Source organism: Nansenia antarctica (genome assembly GCF_963989245.1).
Source record: "Nansenia antarctica genome assembly, chromosome: 3".
Classification (NCBI taxonomy): Eukaryota; Metazoa; Chordata; class Actinopteri; order Argentiniformes; family Microstomatidae; genus Nansenia; species Nansenia antarctica.
Window position 1 is genome coordinate 78,805,979 of NC_137688.1, and position 22,293 is coordinate 78,828,271.

Below are 22,293 nucleotides of genomic sequence, written 5' to 3' on the forward strand. Positions count from 1 at the left end.
TTACCCATGCATGGCATGGAGAGCGTGAGGCTCATAGTGGTATCTTCCTTCGTGGTGACGCATGTCGATCGGGATGGGTGTGTGGAACGTCGGGAATATCTGGTGAGGGGCTGCAGAATAGAGAGAAGGGGAGAGGAAGAGAGAAAAAAAGACATTTAAAAAAAAAAGAAGAAAAAAAAGCTTGGCTTTCAAAAATAAATTTCAAAGGCGAAAGGGCTTACAATAAAGCAACATGAATTTCAGAGCAAGCTGAGCAGTTTGGTGTAAACTATTGGCACTATCACACAAGAGAAGTGGACTAAATTAATAATCAAAGTCATCCAAAGAAATCCTACATCTTGCACATAAAAGATATCCAACTGGGCTTTTGACAAAGACCTGCAGCTAGACAAGTCTTTGAACTAGGCGAGATGATGGACTGTATGAAAGAAAGCTGCCGCCCGACGCAAACTGGAGCTGGCAGCATTGGGAAAAGCCTTCTTCTTCCTCTCCTCACCACCTTCCCATCCCAACAGCCCCCTCCCGGCCTCAGGACGACCAGCGGCACTAGAGACAGCACAGACAACAACAGCAGCACTGCCAAGCCTTTCACACACGCATTCAATCACTCCCATGCACCGCACGTAAACAAACAATGGCACACTCTAATTCCCGAAATGCCACAAAAATGATTGAGCAATTATTATGGATTACTATGGATTTTAGGCCATCAGTGTGAGGGCCGGATGAAACACAAAAGGTGCCTCTGCTGTTTTAGTAATTGGAAGCTTTTTTTTGTGGTTGTTTTTATTTGTGACAACAAGTGATCAAAATTAGTGTTTTCCTATCATAAAACCTTTTGGGGGCTCTTGATATCTTATGAAAAACAACAGCTCTTCGTTTTTGTTGTGATAACAAGAAACCACAGCTGATGTTTGAAGCCTCTTTTACTGCCATATAAAACGATTTTTTGGGGGTCGACTCTTAACTGTTTTTTGTTTCTCATTAGATGTTTTTATTTGTTCTTGTTACTCTGCCTTTCTTTTTCTCCTGGATACGTTCCACGAAGAACATTAACTCTCTCTCTCCCAACTTGTTTATCAAAGTGCTTGTCATGAACTGGGAACATTTCCATCCCTTACAGTTTTCGACCCTTTTAATTGTAAACTTGTGTAACATTTTTTTTTTTTGCTTGCTTGCTTGGAAGGAGAAGAGAGAAATGCCAGCTGATCTCTGGATCATATTAAAATTCTTTGGTCGTCATGCGCACCAGCGGGAGTCAGGGGTGACCTGGGAGCAGGTCAGCAGAGAGGTCAGACCCACGGATCATTATCTGTACCTGCCATGCACAGGAGGGCCTCGGAGGCCCAGCGGAGAGGACCTGTGTGAGTCAGCATTCCAAGGCCATTGCTCTCACTCTGCGCCTGACAACATGATGGACAGGCCCCCTGTCCCTGAGGCCAGGAAATGGCCCCATTCCAGTGGGTCTGCACAATGCCACAGAGCCTGATTTAAGAGGGCTTATTTCAGGGTATATATATGTGCTTGGTCTCAAGATGGCCGGACGGACGTTTTAGCCTCTCCTTTCTGTCTGAGCTACATTTAGTTTACGGGAGGAGAGATGCAAGCGTGTTCAGTTGGTGAAAAATCCAAGCCGTTTCTCCATTTTGGACTTTCAACGAGAAAGGTTATAGCTCTTCCGTGACCGAGCGCAAAGTGACTTAGTTTCCAGTTAAAGCAGCATATTGACAGGGTTGTGTTTTTTTGGGGTGTAAAAGCTGTGTGTGACTCATGCTTAGGTTAGGTCATATTATTATTTCCCAGTTCAAGTGTTTGTCATGGAAAAAGACCCCAGGCTTGTGTTTAATTGAACCTAAAACATCATAAAGCACACCTGACATTGAAGACTCCAGCAGCACCGCAATAATGCTCTGCAGCTGTTTGTAACACAACATGGACAACGGAGCATGGCTATAGCTAACTCCATCTCCCCTCTGTGTCCATATCCCTGTCTACTCCATGCTGCAGTGGTCCTATCTGAACCAGCTGACCGGCCTCTGTGCGTGGGGCAGGAGGACATTCTTGGCGGTGATGCCTTGTCACCAGTATAATAGCCCTCTGTGTGACTGCATAGGGTGGCTGAGTGGGGGCAAACCAAACAGCCCCATTCACAGGGCAGCTCAAGTTAATGCACCATTAATAATGGTTGGGTGCATTATCAGAGGGGATAATGGGGTGGGGTGGGGGTAGAGGGGTTAGAGAGAGGGGGGGCGGGGGGGTAGAGAGGGGCTCAAGAAGGTCTGACAGAACTAGGTCACCAAAACATGACAGAGAAGATGAACTCCTGACAACACTGGATCTATTTACATTTATGACAACACTGGATCTATTTACATTTATGACAACACTGGATCTATTTACATTTATGAGAAGTGAGATAAAAGGGGCAATCTGGGATGTGAACTTTTACACATGGGGTAGTGGTGGTCTAGTGGATAGTGAGTTGGACTTGTGATTGTGAGTTCAAATCCCGCCTGAAGCCACACCACTACTAGTGTGCCCTTGAGTAAGGCACTTAGCCCTCAGTTACTCCAGGGGGAATGTCCCTGTAATTCGTAATTGTAAGTCGCTTTGGATTAAAAGCGTCTGCTAAATGGCAAAATTATTATTAAATTATTAAATTATTAAAATTAAAATTATTAAAATTACATGAATGATATACAGCCATTTATTCTTGAAGAATAGATAGATAGATAGATAGATATACAGACAGATAGATAGACAGTATAATCGTGTTTTTCTCCGTTGTTTGTAAAACTTTTTTTAACAACACTGTATAGCTTCACAAGTATCATTTTGATCTTACGGATGGTCAGTCCTTACAAATCCATACCTCTGTCTATGAATTTGAGAGTGGTTACATTTCTCCAGCTCCATCCCTCAGCTGCTCACCCAAAAGCCTGGTGGGGTGACCGCTTTGTTGTTGTTGTCTGTTATTCTGGTATTCCCCAGGCCTATATTTCTCTTGTGTAAAAAAAAGACAGGGAACCTAGAGGCTGCAGGCGGGCACCAGTCAGCACAGCCCCATCCCCCCAGCCCCAGCCCCAGCCCTTACACCCCAGCCCCAGCCCTTACACCCCAGCCCCAGCCCTTACACCCCAGCCCCAGCCCCAGCCCTTACACCCCAGCCCCAGCCCCAGCCCCAGCCTCAGACCCAGCCAAACACAGTACCAGCCACAGCGGCCGTTGGGGGGATTTGACCGAGCAGGCTTGTTCTATCACCCAGACAGCCCCATTGTTCACACACCACGGGAAGAACAAAAGGCGAGCGCTCTGGAGAGTTCAAGAGGCACGTTTACCTGATTCACTGGGCCCAATCCCCCCTGGGCAAAGCAGTGTTGGAATGTCCCGCTTAGGCCCTCAGATCTATTAGTCTTTGGGTGATAACATTTGTTTTCACATCTGGCGCAACATAGCAGCAAGGCCCCCTCACTTTTTCATAGTCACCCCCTCCTCCACACATGCAGAAACTCTGGGTGCTCTCATGAGACCGTACCACTGCCTGGGTTTTGCTGGAGGACTTAAGATAGAAAATTGATGGTGGGAAAATGAAGACTTAAAAAGCGTGTGAATGAGATGCATCTGTCTGAGTGGGTTAACTCTCCAGTGTCATGGTGCTTAAGTTACCTTCTTTTTTTTTTTTTTTTTTTTTTTACTGCATTTGACTCTGAGGTCATGTTCTCACATGAAAGTCTGAATCCGGACCCGGAGCAAGTGGATGAGTTTGCAACATTGTTGCATAATTTCTCTGATTTGCGTTCTTACAGCCCTTTGTGTAAACGAAGTAACATACGCAATCGAAGCAACAGACGTGGTAGTCGATTGGTCCTAAAAATTTAAAATTGCCCGTTCGTCCCGCTCTTATCCAGATCAACACTCCTAAACTCCGATTCAAGTGAAGCAAATGTTCTAGTGAGAACACACCCTATGTCTTTCGTGCAGGGATATTTCCACAGTTATGGCCCTTTCTGTGTCTGTCTTCAGGTGAAAACACATGGAACTTATATCAGGTGTTGACAGTCCTATTGCTTATATATATTTATTTATATATATATATATATATATATGAATTGAAAGGTAAACAGAAACCCTACTCATGTGTCTGAACGGACTTCAGAGGCTCCTTCTCGGAGGAAGTGCTCGATGGCAGTAACGATATCCTTAGAGGCGAGACCTCGCCTGTCAAATTAAAACAGCTTTCTGTCTTACTTACAGAATGACGGGAAATTAGACTTAGACAGGAAATTCCAGCAGAATAAGCTGGCCTGCGTCCCAACTACACAACGAAACGGCAACTTCTCCACGCGAGGCCTCGCGCACGCTGCACTGCATCCTGGGAAATGACAGGGAGAGACCCAACCGTTTCTGGCTTCTGGAGCCCTCAGTTGCCTGTCGCTAACACAGGCCCCGCTGCTAATGACGAAGACGTTTTCCTGATGGAGAGAGGATACCTGATTCCACTGCTTCAAATCACCATCCTTTTATGTAGAAATGCTGCTAATTCAGTTGCTATAGCTGTGTAGTAACATTGTAATTTGTTGTAATGTGTGTGTGTGTGTGTGTGTGTGTGTGTGTGTGTGTGTGTGTGGGGGGGGGGTTATCAGCATTTGTCAGCTGGGCTTAGGCCACCTACTAATAACCTCCATGCATCACAGTGCTGAAGGTGAGAACGCGGCGGTTGGCATTAACAAACGGAGCGAGGCGCGGCAGGCTGAGGGGCCTCCGCGGCACCCCCCACGACAAGCGCCGTGTTGTTAGCATGCTGTTTGTGTAATTTAGGTACTTAAGACTGCAAGGGTCCCAAAGAGTGATTACACCGCGGAGTAATCACCCACCTCACTAGCGCCCTGATTTATCGCCCCCTCGTTTAATAGCACTGCTTAACACACAGGTTTGTCGAGATTAAGTAATTACCTTAAACCAAAAGTTTATTATCTTTAAGACTGGCCAATGATAAAAGGTAGGCTGTCGAGAGAGAACCAAGGAAGAGGTGTACCCCGGTGAATGAGAGTGCTAATTAAAATACAATGAATTAAATTGGTGCAACTGCGGCTGTCACCGTGCTCCCTGGCTAACATTCATATTACCCCACTGGCACCCTTCCTAGGAGGCAGCTGGGATTACGCTTCGCTGAAGGGTACCAGCTGAACGGGGGAAATGACTCCAATGGCTCGTCAGTAAATTAAAAACAAGGACCGAGTTCCAGTCAGAGAAGGGAGAGGAGAGAGGCTTCCGGTATGATGGTGGAGTGAGTAGACACGTTATTTTCAACCTCTCTCAACTCGGCATAAAATAAATAAGCCCTCAGAAATCATATCTCAACAAATAAATTCAAGTTAATATAGAAGGGAACTAATAAAGAGGTCGGTTAGACAAAGAAATATCGAGCCAAAAGGTGATTCGGGTTCTGACAAGAGTGCGGGAACACGAGGAGAGAAACAGGGGACGGGTTCAGAGCCAGCTACCCTAAACCAACTTATTGACTTGCTAGCACCCATAGTCAAAAAAGGGAGAGGAGAAAAAAAAAGAAGACTTATATCTACCTAAAAAGAACCCCTGAAAACAATTCACTGTTTTACACATTAGCTCTGAGCAACCCCACTGCTGGTGTTAGGGTCAGGTTCCCTGATAAGAGCAACCCAGCGCTCGTGTTAGACGAGGCCGTCGAGGTTCCTTGATAAGAGTCGACGATCTCAACGATGTAAGAATGAAGGGAGAAACACAATGGAGAAAAAAAAAAACTAAAAACAAAGCCTGGGACTGTTTTTGAATGGTGCGCAATTCTTTTCTTCTCCTCCTCCTCATTGTATACGCCCCCAGAGCAGTGATTGATGGTTCACACGCAGAAATAGCCAGAATGTCCTGCTTCGCGCCTCCTGACGCTCCTCTCCTGCTCACGAGAGACCTATTCCTCTAACACACCGAAATAGAACGGTAGTCTAACGGCCCTGTCGTAAGCACTCTTACAAGCCTCCCATCTGACTCCACAGGAAACTGCCTGTGACCTGTCAGGTAAAATGTGCCCACTACTCCTACGGTATTGGCGACATAGAGTCAGAGTCAGAATCTCACTGTACAAAAGTACACAAGAGTACAATTCTGTGGCTTTGGTTCCTCAACATTGGCATTGTAGCTGAAAAAAAAAACAGACTAAAATAATAATAATAATAATAATAATAATAATACTTATTATTATTATTATTATTATTATTATTATTTAAGTCGTTTTTTCCCAATTATTTCAATTATTATTATTATTATTATTATTATTATTATTATTATTATTATTATTATTATTATTATTATTATAAGTAACGTAAGCAAAAATAAGTAACCCTACATTGATGAAGTCATAAAGTGATGGTTTTACAGTGGCTTCCACTGACACTGTAGAGTTCCAACTGTGTCCCACAAGTACCACTGTATTTGTATTAGAAACAGGAGGTGTGTGTCTATATTTATATCACCGTCCCCTGACCCGACTGGAGCGCCGCCGTTCTGACTTCATCTCTGGCTTTGCTTGATGTGGCACTTCACCGCCGGAGGTGATGTAAAACAGACTCCCCCGCTAGCTTCCAGGGATGTTTAAAAAGTAGCTCCAAGTCTTCCCAAAATGGGCTGCTCCACTTCAGCTAAGCTCATCAAACAGCCTCCGCTCTGTGGCCAAACTCTGTGGCCACATTCAGAGTGGTAGTGTGTGACGGGACACACAGCTCTTATTTCAATCCAAAGGACTAAAGCTCAACTCTGTGAATGCATGCGTATGAGCCTATTGGCCTGGCTCTTGTCCTTCTCCCTTGTCCTCTGACCTCTCTGGCTTAGCTTATCCAAACCCCTGGCCCTCCGTACAAAGAACTGTTTCAGGTCCTTCAGAATGACCGGGCACATGCAGCACTATCTCCATTAAAGAGAGGTGTGGTCAGGAGAAAGACGGAGAGGGGGAATTCAGAGTCTAATCCTCATTGAAGTCCGTCAGATCGCCCCCACAGCAAATACGGGGGGGTTGCGGTCAGAGCTGTGGCGTCGAAACACGGCGTACACAGCTGAGCAGTCCGTCAACCGGCTCTGGACGAAAACCATCTCAACCAGAGGAGAGACCATCTCAGCCAGAGGAGAGACCAGCTCAGCCAGAGGAGAGACCCGCTCAGCCAGAGACTTTCTTATAAAAGCGAAACGAGTAACAGCTGCCGGGTGTGTCTCCCTCCCTTTACGTTTGGATCTCTGTGTCTTTGCAGGGGGGCTTCCCAGCTGGAAACCCTCTCCTTGACTGTCTGCTTGGGGGCCCTCAAATTTGTCTCGAAATGCCTTACATCCAGTACGCTATTCTAAATTGTCTTGCTCCTCATAAAAGCATGACTTCTCTGTTTTCTCTCTTTCAATTTTCCATCCCAGGCCAGCTGTGCTCTCTGTGTTTCCGAACATAAATAACACAATGACAGCAAGACCCGTATCCCTGGGCCTGGTTTAGCTTACAGCTTACAGACTGTAAAGCAGATTTTTTTTAAGCTTTCAGTTATTCTGATAACATCGATACAGCAACACAACATTGAAAACCACCTTTTTCTAAAAACATCCACTATTGTTTATATGAACAAATATTACATTGATGCTTTCCAAAGTATCTTCTTATTTGCGCAAATAAAACAACAGTCAACAGGACTGACTTATCTTAAAGTCTCTAGTAAAACTTCTCAGTTCAAAAGTAGAGAGTATGGCTACACTGCATGTTCCCTCAGAGTGGAGCGGTGTGTCGCTGCTGGCTGCCCCAGTGCTGAGCAGACGTGGCAGGAGGCCTCCTGTGGTCCTGACTGGACCATACATCACTGCCTGACCCCGGCACTCCACTGCCTTCCTTCCCCTCACAGGCCGCTTTGCCCCAAGCAGCAGCAGGCCACACAGTGCTGCAGAGCACCGCTCAGCCTGGAGGACATCTTCACTCTCAGACCCTGGGAGCCAGGGAGGGAACTCCTCAGAAGCAGCTAGGCGGCATCGTTTCAACTGCAACATTCTGGAGCCACAGTCCACAAGAAGGACGAGAGCATCGAGGTAACCCATCAACAGCTGCATGTCTATGACTTGTCTATGTCATCAGGATGGAGAAGTACGGTACACACTGCCTGGCTGAGCTTTGCTCACACACCACTCAAAGTCCCTCTAACATGCTAGCAAACACCGCTGGGGCGGCTGTGGCGCAGGAGGTAGAGCTGGCGTCTTAAGATCGCAAGGTTGGCAGATCGGCGGTTCGAGCCCCGGCTGGCCACATGTCGAAGTGTCCTTGGGCAAGACACTGAACCCCAAATTGCTCCCAATGAGTGGGCCGGCGCCTTGCATGGTAGCTTGCCGCCATTGGTGTGTGAATGTGTGTGTGAATGGGTGAATGAGAGGCCGTTGTAAAGCGCTTTGGAATAAGGTGCTATATAAGTCAGTCCATTTACCATTTACCATTGGACAAACCAGTCCACAACTTGCAACAATAAGCAATAAGTCCCCTCAGCAAAGTGTAGTATTGATCTTGGGCTGGTCGAGGGGTTTGGACAGGTCTTCATAAAGACTGCAGGGACTCCACGAGCCTCTCCGGCAACTTCTCTCCTACACATCCCCAATGGGCCACCTTTGACCCCCACAATTCAGCGGCTGAATACCAATGGCAGATGCACAAAAGCAGGCAAACAGTGCTGTGTGTAATGATAAAGTGCTTAGTGGGGAAAAGAGCTGCCCACACAATGGTAGCCGAGTACACAATTAAACCCTGACTCCAACCTCTCATCCCAGGGAGGAAGATCCACACAGATCTCAATGACTCACAATCACATATGGGATCTTTAAAAAAATAAAATAAAAAGAAAACGATGAAAATGTTGCATATAGCAAGATGTATTTAAAGAGGTATCATGCATTACATAATTATACCCACGATGAAATTGCTTAATAGCAAAGAAAATGGATATACGAACAGAGCTAATGCTTTCTGACCCTATTCTAGTCTGTGTCTGGCCTGGTTTGGTGGCTAATTAGCTTGTACACACTCAAGCAAGGACATGAAGACAAAGCGTGTTACACCAACAATTAGTCTAGTCTGAGAACCGTTGCCCTACTAAGAAAGGCACTGTAGAACCAGTGGTAACATTTCCTGATCACAGTTGAGCAATAATAGGAATAGTGGCAGCAGCTGGTGTAAGCGGAAACAAGTCGGCAACCCGTTCCCGCTTTCACCAGCTGCTGTCACACATGTAAATCATCATAGACAGAAAAAAATGCTAAATTTCACTGCCGAGAATTGAAAATAAAGAGACATTTCCTTCTAACACTGTGCATGGTAGCTTAATGACACAAGCTCTTTTTTCTTTTCTTTTTTTTTAAATAGTGTAGGTTTACCCATTAAGACCCACATTGTTAGTCATCAGACTCTGCTGCTTGTAACGTTCCAGAGCCAGGGTACCAGGGTAGAGACTCCTAATTGCAGAGTTGAGTTCAGAGGCTCCAGTAATTGAACAGAGGAATCCCCTTGGTTGTGATTATGAGAGGCTGATCCATGGGGCCCGCTGGGCAGGGGGAGGGCCGTGAAACCTGACATCCCACCAGAGACTCAGAGGAGAGAGCCAGAGACCTGTGCTGTGCTGGGCCCACTGCAAAAACGTCAGCTCTCAAAAAACAAGACAGAAAGCAATAAAATAGAGGAAATATTAGGCTTAAAATAAGCAAAATCATCTGCCAACAGGACAGGAAAATAATATATCTTAAAACTAGTGCAGTCATATAAAGAACAATAAAGAACAATAAAGACCATTCATTCATTCATTCAACAAGCAATATTGCCTTTTTTAAGATTTAAGATATTTCCACTTACTTAGATTAACTTTTTTTGCAGTGCCTTATCACTTATCATCAGCTCTACTTCTAGTAAGAGAGTAGATGGGTTATCAGCTATGATAGAGTTTTACTGTCCATGAGACGTGTCACTCAGAGCATGTCAGCGTAGGAAATTAACGTTTCCAGGGCACTGGAATTCATAGATTCGATTAGAAAAAACGTAATCTATAAAACTTTCTAATGTTTCGGGTCAATTGGCAAAAAACACTTTGGCTACAACCAACATGTACCGGTAGGCTAAATGTACATTATTGTTATTCAGTTTCCTTAATGTGCGAGCTTTAGAGATGGTGGACTTCTCTGTTTGTAGAAATGACCCCATTAGTGATCACAACTTTGCACAAAGGGTTGACTTGAGGCAGCATACACCTTCAAGTGCCGCAGACCTCACAGCGCCGTCAGGGGCGGGCGCAAGTCGCAACGCTGCAGACGGACGGCTCTCTCATATTTAGTGGCCTCGAGCCCAACTCAATCTGTTTTTTGACGTTTTGACGGTCGAGTGACTCGGCTCAGCTGGAGAAGAGAGTTATGTTGGCATCATTTTCTAGTGCTGCCAACGATGGTTGTGCGGAGAGTAAACCGCTCCATCACCAACGACTAACTTCATGTGGCCAAACTACCTCAGGTAACTGCCTGACTATCAAATTGAGAAGAAGAGGGGAGAGGGCTTGATTACGATTCGAGATATGTTATGGGTACACTGGAAGGCAATAGGTGTTTTGTCCATGACACAAATATCTGTTTATCAGTTGAAATAGCCTGCTATCTGTCTATTGGTTGTTGACGATATTTCTTATATTCTTAGCTTTCTTATATAAATCATTGTAAATGTGTCACTTTGAAGTTGGGGGGAGCACATGGACTAAGTCTGGATAGCTTCTCATACAAAGGAGTTTTTTTATTAAGGCTGGCTAATGGGGAGATATTTACTTCAGATATTTCTTATATTCTTAGCTTTCTTATATAAAGCTTCTACTTAATTCTTTGAAAGTATTCCAAAGAAATTGGGGATGTGAGTAGAGTGGAGCATGAGTGGAGCAGACGTCATGTGACCTGAGTGTGAGCATGTATTAAAAACACAGCAACGTCAGCCTTCTCTCCCGTTCCAATATCACTCACATCAACAAGCTCAGGTCCTGATCCACAATTTGAATCTTTCAACTTTTTCTACGACTAAAAGCAAGCCCACAGTGTTTCTTCTGGAAGTTATTTTTGTGCGTAGTTGTGCTTTGTCACTCTAACTGTAAGATTTGTTTTATTTAAATGTTTTATTGTGTTTCAAACTATTGTACGGTTGTAAATTGTATATTCTGAATAACTCAGTCTCTGTTGAATGCAAGCAAGAATTAAACAAATTCAAACTCAAACTCTGATATTACGTACAGAGACCTGGAATTCCCTAACTGGCTTCTGGCCCACATACAAGATGCGTCTTTCACTTTCAAAGCCAAAACACTTGCCAAAGAAGAGAGGTCTCTAACTCTACTATATTCTCAACACATTGTTGAAGTAATCTGAACGGCTGCCATGTCATTACTGAAAATAGATCAATCACTATTTACGCCCTTCTCACCCCCTGCCCCCCCCCCCCCCTTCCCTAGCCGTACCTTGGGTAAAGCCTTGCCACTTCACTCAAGTGCCACTGGGTATTTTGATTTCTTCCAAGCCTGTATTTCCAACTCAATGGCAGTTCCTTCCCATCCTGTCCCATCCTGTCCCATCCTGGGCCTGTTTTAGGAGACTGATGATGGGGGATCGAGTGTAGCACTGGGGGGGAGGAGATGGGGCAGTCCAAAGTGAAAGTACAAAGGCCCTCATTCAGAGGCCTTTTGTAAGCTAGAAGGGAAGAGATGTCTTCTACTAGAGGCGATGATCACCTTATGGAGACCCAATTTTTTGTCAGTTCCACTGAATCCACATTCAGTAGAGAACACAGCCCTACTGGGAACAATCGACATTGTGAAGGATGACTTCCAACACTGCCATGGGGGGGGGGGGGGGGGGGGGTTATATTATAACAAGTATTTTAGAAAGTTGGAATTTATTTATAAGTACTGTATCTATGCTATGACGTAATCATTGTAATCATTGTAAATGTGTCACTTTGAAGTTGGGGGGAGCACATGGACTAAGTCTGGATAGCTTCTCATACAAAGGAGCTTTTTTATTACGGCTGGCTAATGGGGAGATATTTACTTCAGTGTCTTTATGAGGGAAAATATTCCTCAATACGGTTTATGTTAAATTAGAGAATTGCACTGGCTTAATAGTGTTTAACAGTTGGCATTGGCCAGTGATGACGTGTAGCTGGGTCAGGTTTAACAGAAACACGTTACTCCTAACAGTAGTGGCACACTGGAAGACTCACACTTTGGCTGTGCTGTTAATATCTGTAACAACCTGGTCACTTGTAACAATTTATAATTAACAGACTAATACACTGCAGTATTTCTGTCCTCAATTGTGCTTTGATTTCCATGTTAAACTAAAGCAGTCATAACTAGACGTCATTGCTAATCTCCAGCTGCTAATCTCCAGATGCTAACAAGGCAATTAGTCTGTCTCCTTTTATTTAAAAATAATAATAATATATATAGATATATAGATATAGATATAGATATATATAATAAAGCAGAAATGCCCCCAAAATATATTTAAACAAAAATAATAATAATAAATTAACCTTTTTTAATAAAAAAAACGTATTAAGATATAGTATATTATTTTATTCTTGTTATTTTTGGGCCATTTCTGCTTTATTGGTATAGAGACAGTAGAGGTTAACAGGCAGGATGGGGGAGAGAGAGGAGGGATGACATGCAAGAGCTGGAAACTTTCAATCAGATTTTTTGCCTATCTTGAAAGGTGTGCCGCAGGGTTCTATATTAGGCCCAATCCTCTTCACTCTGTACATAAATGATATTGCCTCCGCACTAAAAAAACTGCCAAACTCATTTTTATGCTGACAATACGATGGTCTACTCTACTGTGTAGCAGATTCAGTACAACTGGCCACTGAAAACTGCAGCTTGCGTTCTTCAAGAAGCACTACTCAAGCTTAAACTGGTTCTGAACGCTGGTAAAACTAAATTAATGTTATTTAGGAATACCAAAAAGATTGATCATGATGGTCTATGTATTAACCACAGTTTGAGAGAGTCTCAGAGTACAAGTATCTTGGTATCTGGATTGATCATAAACTTCAATTTAAGTATCATATTGATAACCTTGTCAGCAAGCTGCGTCAGAAGGTTGGCTTTTTGTACAGAAACAAATCCTGTTTTCCTTTGTCGTACAGAAAAATAATTGTGGAAGCAACTTTCCTGTCTGTCTTGGACGATGGTGATGTGATCTATAGACATGCTGCGTCTTCAACGCTAAAGCCACTTGACTCAGTCTATCACTCTGCCCTCAGATTTGTCACGGGTGCTAACTACAACACTCACCTTTTATATAACATGGTTGGTTGGTCTTCCCTGGAAATGAGGCGTAATAGGCATTGGTATCTGTTTATTTATAAGGCGCTTCTTGGAAATTTGCCACTGTACATTTCTTCACTGTTAAGTCAGAATCTTGGCCCTTACCTCACCCAATCAAATAACTGTCTTACTCTAAAGGTCCCCTGTATGCGTACAGAACATGGAAAGACTGCCTTTTTATTCGCTGCTCCACACTCCTGGAACCTGCTACAAAGCACTTTTAAAATAGACTCTCTCCCATCTATTGGTGAATTCAAGGCAATGACTATGGACCATTGCATATCTATTTGCACCTGCCTTGATTTTTCCTTGTTGAAATGTGTCATTATTATTGTTATTGCTCCTATTGTGTTTTCATGGTTGCACATGGTTGCACTGTATGTATGTTTATGTATTTATTGTGTTGCAATGTATTTGTAAATCCTGTACACTCGGCCGCACCGAAAATGAGGCACTCCCTCTCAGTGGTCCCCGAGTTGAAATAAAGGCTTGAAATGAAATATGTCACGGGCCGGAATCGAACCAGGAACTTTGCGATAATATGCGCATGCAAAGTGTGTTATGCCACTAAGCGCCCGTCAAATAACTTCCTGACATAAAGTTCACAACACTCCTAAAAACTCATGTTTCAAATTAACACAATGGCTTTTCCCCTAACACCTATTCCCTACGGTAATGTCTCAAAAAGAGAATAACTGACAAATGTACAAATTGAGAAAGGAAAAAAAGAAAACCTTAATATCATGAAATATCAAATATCCACGCGATAACTCATCCATTTCATTCCGATGGCGATACAGAGATAGATGGCCTCATAAAACCCACATTTTCCTCTCTGTATGGGGCAAAACCGCATGGGAAGCAGTGGTGGTGTTCCCGCTAACCAGGCTTAAATCCAAACCAAATCACATGTCATTATGATGGACAACTAAAGCAGGGGGATTGAATAGATGTGCGGTCTCATTGTTGATCCAAACTAAACCCCCTGTTCCTCACCCACCCACCCTGCCTCCCGCGGCTCTGCCTCGGCCCGCGCCCCACAGCTTTCTCATGTCTTGCCCTCCCGCCCTTTCTTTCTTTTGTCAGATGAAATTAGAAACGGACCCATGCTGAGTATGGGAAATATTTCCTCATCGAGTCTTTGTGCCAGCCACAACGTATTTGTATCAGCCTGACTGCACAACCTCTTCATAATGATCAAGGCAAGAGGACGGTACCTACGGTATTTATGTTTTTATGAGGGTGAAGGTTTCCGGAGTGTAGGGTCCTCTTATTCATAAGTTGCGTTTAGAGGAAGAAAACAATGCTACATCACAAACCAAACACTGAACCCTCTCACTCCGATGCTGTCTCCCATGACCCAGGCCCCACCCAAGGGTGTCCTCGTGTCCAGAGTTTCTCCTCAATTCTTGGGGACCCCAGGGCAGCATATTCCAGCCTAGCACTAACAACCCTGATTCAACGAATCACGGTGTTCATAGTTGATTGAACCTGATGTGTTAGTGCTGGACTTGAACCGTTTATCATGCCCCTACCATGCAAATGAGGAGTGTTTTACACACGCACACGCACACGCACACGCACACACACGCACGCACACACACAAAGAGCCTCCACACACCCTGCTGAAGCCACAGTGATATATTGGAATGCTCAGTAGTTCTAGATCTGTTCTTTTCTGTCTGGACACAGAGGTCAGTAGCACCTGAGTCAAATCAAATCAAACCAAATCAAACCTAGTAGGTCTGCTGTCCAGTTGACCCCTGCTCAGGGGGGAGGAAGAGCACTATGGCTCACCGTGTGAGACAGTGGAGAGAGAGAGAGAGAGAGAGACTATAGATCCCAGTGTGAGACAGTGGAGAGAGAGAGAGAGACTATAGATCCTAGTGTGAGACAGTGGAGAGACGGCGAGTGCCAACTTTGTCGACTCTGACCGACAGTTTTGTCAAGGCACTGCTTGCTAAGGATGGGTGTTACAGCCGTAGTGTTACAGCCTACACTGCAGCCTGGCAATAAGCCTTTTCTGTTATCAAAACATATGAAACGTATATACGTAAACCCCTCAAAAAAAGTTCGGAAACGTTATTTCGGTCGATTATTCATCCCCTTTAATAATACCAATTGGTACTGTATTTTATATCGTTGGAAAGCCTGATTAGTCACCTTTACAACGAGGCACAACTTGTAAGGATCATGCATTCGTGGAATGAGCAACACAGCTAAACGTGTGGGTAGCGGCCCAAAAATATTTGCCAAAATCCCCATATTCTTCTGCTGGTATTCACTCTCGTTTTGAGTTGCTTGGTGGATTGGATGATTGCATTCTCCCACAGTAATAAGGAAAAAACAACACAATGTTGGCCATTTTTACACTTTATTCATTTGACACTGTCAGGGACCTCAGTAGCATGTGGAAGATCCATACGCAGTCACAACAGCTTCTCACCTCCTCCTCATGCTGATCATTCCTCAACCAGGATTTGCCGCAAGTCAGCCAACATGGTTGCGTTGGTCACTCTGGCACGTACAGCACGCCCAAGCTGATCCCACAAGTGTTCAATTGGGTTGAGGTCTGGATTCACGGCAGGCCATTCCATCCTCTCCACTCCCAAATTCTGGAGGTACTCTGTGATGATCCTGGCTCTGTGGGGGCGAGCGTTGTTATCCTGGAGGATGGAGTTAGGTCCCAGATTCTGGAGATATGGGATCGCCACTGGCCCCAGAATATCATTCCTGTCAATTAGGTGCCATTCAGGTGCCAGTCACACACCTGTGACTGACATACACCTGCCAGCACTTGAAGCTCAAAACGAGAGTGAATACCAACAGAAGAATATTGCATGGGATTTTGGCACATTCTTTTGGGCCGCTACCCACACGTTTAGCTGTGTAACTCATTCCACCAATGCATGATCCTTACAAGTTGTAAAGATGACTAATCAGGCTTTCCAACGATATAAAATACAATACCAATTGGTAATAAAGGGGAGGAAGAATCGACTGAAATAACGTTTCCAAACTTTTTTTGAGGGGTTTATATATACTTGTATAAACTCCCTCTACATACGTTTAGTATATCTGTATAGCACAAGAGTGCACATATATACTGCACATATGGGACCGTCACTTACCCAGGATTGTACTTGGTGGTTACGACTTTAAGATGTATTTGTTCTATCTCCACCGTTTTCATTCTGTGTTCAAGACATATAGGACACATAGTCATGGGTGAAGAGACCCTCAGTTTATGACCGGGGTCGACCGTTAAACATGTGGTGTTTTTATTCCGCGGAAGGCAGATGTGTCTGTGGGCCGCAAGAAAACTTTGGTCAGTCTGGTCTGAGGCTAGACGCCGCGGCCCTTCCCGGTTCCCCACGCCCTGACCTGTTTACACAAGGAGGTACAGCGCTCTCCCAGTCCACACTCGCTCCCCTCACGCTATCCTCCCCCCACCCCCCCCGATCTGTTTATTATTATTGGGGTAATCCGCGGCTCTGTGGCTGCACTGTCAGACAGTGAACTAACATTCTAGGGCTGGGGCTGGATCTCTGACTCACAGCACTGGCTGGAGATCACTGGGGCTCCTGGCTTGGGTGGTGCCATCTTCTTATGTCTTCTAAACCTCTAAAACTCCCTCTCTTTCCCCAGCTGAGGACAGAGGACAGCACCCTGCCCTGGGTCTGTGCTGCAGAGGGCTGGGTCTGGAGGAGGGGGGGACCTGCTCAAATCCCAAAGATGCTGGGGCAAGGAGTAATTTGCAGGCAGGGCTAAACGGGAACATGCTGGGAATGGCATGCTGCTTCTTGAATGAGAAAAAAGGAGGTGGGGGAGTTTGGCTTAATCCCCTAAAGCATCCATATATCGCTCCCAACCTCTCTCCCAACACTTGTAAATCTCCAGGAATGTAGCATGTTGTTTTTGGGCTCAGTGCATGCAAACTCTAATGGCTTTGAGAGATTTATGTCTTCAGACATTGCCCCAAAGCTCACTATTACGTACTTTGGGCTCTGGCAGCACTGGGAATAAAGTGCACCCAATTTTTAAACCGTAAAAAAAATAAAAACATGCTTTTATTTTGATCCTTCTGTGTGATAGGCAGAACAACTTTGCTCTCCATAACAAACATCCTTCTGTCAATCTAGATACGTTCAATACAACTGCAGTGGCTCTGCATTTCCTTCAGTGCAAATTTCGAGGAAGACAAAATGACATACAGTAACTGTCTCTCGGGTATCTGGAGTATCTGGGCCATTCATTTTAAAGCACATTTTTAAAGTTGAGGTCCCTTTAATGACTGGGTCTCAGGCAGTCACAAACAGTTATTGCAAGAAAAAAAGAAAAAAAACATGTGTATATTAAAAGTAAAACGTTTTTTTATCCGGGCAATCAACTTGCCTGCCTATAAATGGACAAAAGAATGAGAAAACACTCTTCTTTCACTTAGTATGTGTAATCTGAAAGGCTCTCCTGGCCAGCCAGTTGCCCCAAGTGAAACTCAAGATAAAAGGAAGAGGGCATCTTGCAAAGCCATCAAGCTAAAATGTTTAAGAGCCGCAGAATTGTATGTGTGCAGAAAAATCCCATTACCACAATGGTTCTGTTTTCTCCGTCAGTACGGGAGTGTTTCCATGTGGGAGAGATGGAGATACGTGGAGGAGACACAACCAGAGAGCTGCTACCAATGACTTGAATGGAACACTGGTTAATAATAATAATAATAATAATAATAATAATACATTAGACTAATATAGCGCTTTTCTAGACACTCAAAGACGCTTAATGGTGCTAATATAATCCACTGAGGACTCTGATAGCTGTGCTGAAGTGTGCTGTTCATTTCTCTGCAATAATAAGCCGAAAACTACATTTTATTTAGTGAATTGTTTTGTGATTAAAATCATCCCCCTCACCCCCATCACATTTTGTAGGCCTTATCCAAGTGTTGATGATGACAGTTATGGTAGCATGCTAAGATCAGAGTCGCCAAGGAGGCCGTTCTGAATGAGAGAGAAAACATGTCTGTGTGGAAGGAAGCGTTAGCCTTCCTCCCATCGTCTGGGGGGGGGGGGGGGGGCTCCTTTCTCCTCCTCCTGCGTCTCAACAAGGCCTGTGAACCCTCCTTGGGAAGGGCCTCATTTAGACAGAGGGGGAGAAAAAAAAGATCTCAGGAAGATTAGTGGCTGTCCTTTTGGAGTAGGGAGGTGGACGCAGAGCTTTTTGGGGCGCATTTTTCTCTGCCAGCGGCCTGACCCCCCGAGTGCTCCCTGCGCAGCTCGTAGACCGCGGCGGCGCTGCGCTTCCAGCCTCCATCAATTACTCACTGTCGCGGCCCAGACTTCACCGAGGTGATAAAGAAACTGTCCTTATCGCTAACACACCTCTCTTAAAACACTATTTACACAGCCAGGCTCCTCTCCATCCATCTACCCCAGGAGCCATTGTCCAGGAGCCTGGGTTACCTGGGTTACCTACCTCGCAATCGAACTCATCTTCTAGTGTAGTGCTGAGGCACAAACATGTACATTTCAAGCCTGCAAACTGCGACACTTTAAATAAATGTGGAATAATACTATTGTGCAATATGACAACCCTAGTCGTCTGTCTGTACAGTATAGTACAGTGGATTGTGTACATAGCCTTTATTTATGTAAACCAGCTCCTTCCCTTCTTGTGATTTCTTTTTTTTCTAAAAGTTTTTTTTTTTCCCTTTCCTAACACCAGGGGAGCCACCCCTCCTAAATTTCGTTGTTTGGTACCTGTACTGTAGCAATGACAATAAAGTCCATTCATTCATAGTCGTCTATACTCTATAACGAGCACCTGGCCAACTCTCCACCTTCACACCGACTCCAACCACTTAAATAGTAACCGTGTTTAGCCGAGCACAGATAGCTACCTATGGTTGTCATGGTAATAATACCACATGTTTATGACCCGAAAAAAAAACCTGGGTAGTAGTGTTAGTCCTCCTCGGCTCGGTACAAGTGAGCAGGCCTGTCCCATTGTTGTGTCCCTGATCTCTCCCTCCCACTCTGCCTCCCTGGGGCTGAGGGATGCTGAGCCCGTTTAGGCCTAGCCCCAGGTCCAGGAGCCAGACTGAGACTGTTTAGGCCTAGCCCCAGGTCCAAGGAGCCAGACTGAGACTGTTTAGGCCTAGCCCCAGGTCCAAGGAGCCAGACTGAGACTGTTGAGGCCTAGCCCCAGGTCCAAGGAGCCAGACTGAGACTGTTTAGGCCTAGCCCCAGGTCCAGGAGCCAGACTGAGACTGTTGAGGCCTAGCCCCAGGTCCAGGAGCCAGACTGAGACTGTTTAGGCCTAGCCCCAGGTCCAAGGAGCCAGGCTGAGACTGTTTAGGCCTAGTCCCAGGTCCAAGGAGCCAGACTGAGGCTGTTTAGGCCTAGCCCCAGGTCCAGGAGCCAGACTGAGACTGTTGAGGCCTAGCCCCAGGTCCAAGGAGCCAGACTGAGACTGTTTAGGCCTAGTCCCAGGTCCAAGAGCCAGACTGAGACTGTTTAGGCCTAGTCCCAGGTCCAAGGAGCCAGACTGAGACTGTTTAGGCCTAGTCCCAGGTCCAAGGGGCCAGACTGAGACTGTTTAGGCCTAGCCCCAGGTCCAGGAGCCAGACTGAGACTGTTTAGGCCTAGTCCCAGGTCCAAGGAGCCAGACTGAGACTGTTTAGGCCTAGCCCCAGGTCCAGGAGCCAGACTGAGACTGTTTAGGCCTAGCCCCAGGTCCAAGGAGCCAGACTGAGACTGTTTAGGCCTAGCCCCAGGTCTAGGAGCCAGACTGAGACTGTTGAGGCCTAGCCCCAGGTCCAAGGAGCCAGACTGAGACTGTTTAGGCCTAGTCCCGGGTCCAGGGGCCAGACTGAGACTGTTTAGGCCTAGCCCCAGGTCCAAGGAGCCAGACTGAGACTGTTTAGGCCTAGCCCCAGGTCCAGGGGCCAGACTGAGACTGTTTAGGCCTAGCCCCAGGTCCAGGTGCCAGACTGAGACTGTTTAGGCCTAGCCCCAGGTCCAGGAGCCAGACTGAGACTGTTTAGGCCTAGGTGCTTACTACTTGACATCTTCTCTACAGGCCGGCTCGACTCAGCAGAAGCAGGCAGGGGGGGAGCAGGGAGGAGCAGGGAGGAGCAGGGAGGAGCAGGGGGGAGCAGGGGGGAGCAGGGGGGAGCAGGGAGGAGCAGGGAGGAGCAGGGAGGAGCAGGGAGGAGCAGGGGGGAGCAGGGAGGAGCAGGGAGGAGCAGGGGGGAGCAGGGAGGAGCAGGGGGGAGCAGGGAGGAGCAGGGAGGAGCAGGGGGGAGCAGGGAGGAGCAGGGAGGAGCAGGGAGGAGCAGGGGGGAGCAGGGAGGAGCAGGGGGGAGCAGGGAGGAGCAGGGAGGAGCAGGGAGGAGCAGGGGGGAGCAGGGAGGAGCAGGGAGGAGCAGGGGGGAGCAGGGAGGAGCAGGGAGGAGCAGGGAGGAGCAGGGGGGAGCAGGGAGGAGCAGGGGGGAGCAGGGAGGAGCAGGGGGGAGCAGGGAGGAGCAGGGAGGAGCAGGGAGGAGCAGGGGGGAGCAGGGAGGAGCAGGGGGGAGCAGGGAGGAGCAGGGAGGAGCAGGGAGGAGCAGGGAGGAGCAGGGGGGAGCAGGGAGGAGCAGGGGGGAGCAGGGAGGAGCAGGGGGGAGCAGGGAGGAGCAGGGAGGAGCAGGGAGGAGCAGGGGGGAGCAGGGAGGAGCAGGGAGGAGCAGGGGGGAGCAGGGAGGAGCAGGGAGGAGCAGGGGGGAGCAGGGAGGAGCAGGGAGGAGCAGGGAGGAGCAGGGAGGAGCAGGGAGGAGCAGGGAGGAGCAGGGAGGAGCAGGGGGGAGCAGGGAGGAGCAGGGAGGAGCAGGGAGGAGCAGGGAGGAGCAGGGGGGAGCAGGGAGGAGCAGGGGGGAGCAGGGGGGAGCAGGGAGGAGAAGGGGCGCTCCCCATCAATCTCCCTCACACATGACAAACTCACTCCCGGCAAGATATGTCATGAGCCACCACAGTCAGTTAATCAAATCATTACCATCACCCACTCAGCTGGCGTAGTTTACAGACATACAGTAGGCAGAGACAACAGAGAGTCACACAATAGCTTAATCCTCTGGAAAAACGTTTTTTGGCGGTTTTTAAACATCTGTTACAGATCTCAATTTCACCAATTATACAAAAACATGACGAATCACATACAGTTAGAAATTGTATAGATTATCTTGCTGGTAAATATTATTTTTTTCCAAATGTGTATTATTCTAATACATAACAAATACTAATATACAGAAATAGTGTTTCTCGACATACATTGTTAAGTGTTATAGAATACGAATCATACGTAGAGTCATTTTAGAAAATCTCAAGTACAATTTCCACAATAGATGATTTCTCTAAATGTCCTCCAAATTATGTGTGGATTCGAAATCATAAAAAGTCCATGAGATCGCATAAAGCCTTCCAGTCTGCCCGGCCTCTCTAACCAGACAGATGCGTGCTGTCAGAGGAAATAGAGGTGCTCATTTAAATTCATTAAGGGGAGCCAGAGCCCCGTGGATGGCGAGGGCAGTGGTGTCCAGATCCAGCAGTAAGCGCTGAAGCCATGTCTCAATAAACGACACGGGCTGCAGTCCAGGAGTCACGGGCCAGCGTTTTTTATAGGGCCGTTTCCATCACACTCCAGCAACATAAAAACAGAGCAGGGAGCAGGGCGCTAGACACAGCAAGAGGAACATCATCAAAAGGACCAGACAGAGCCCCAGAGCACCTGGACCCATTTTAATTGACTCGAGTAGTGTTTTCACTTTTAAACAAAGTGACTCTTACTTGAGTTCATTATATGCACCCCATTTCCATAGACCTTTGGGAACGGGGGGCCTGGGCTGCTAACATAAAATAAATGACCGCTCCAT

The 22,293-nt window shown here is 46.2% G+C and overlaps 1 protein-coding gene across 1 annotated transcript in view; it reads right to left on the bottom strand.

The window, feature by feature from the left end:
• Nucleotides 1–22,293, bottom strand: part of LOC308154451 (zinc finger protein GLI2-like) — a gene marked incomplete at both ends in the record, with an annotated part of 63,248 nt that overhangs the window by 35,355 nt on the left and 5,600 nt on the right. Inside the window, one exon of the mRNA XM_080527611.1 lies at nt 5–110. Coding sequence (XP_080383737.1) covers nt 5–110 — 106 coding nt within the window. The remainder of the gene's footprint in view (nt 1–4; nt 111–22,293) is intronic.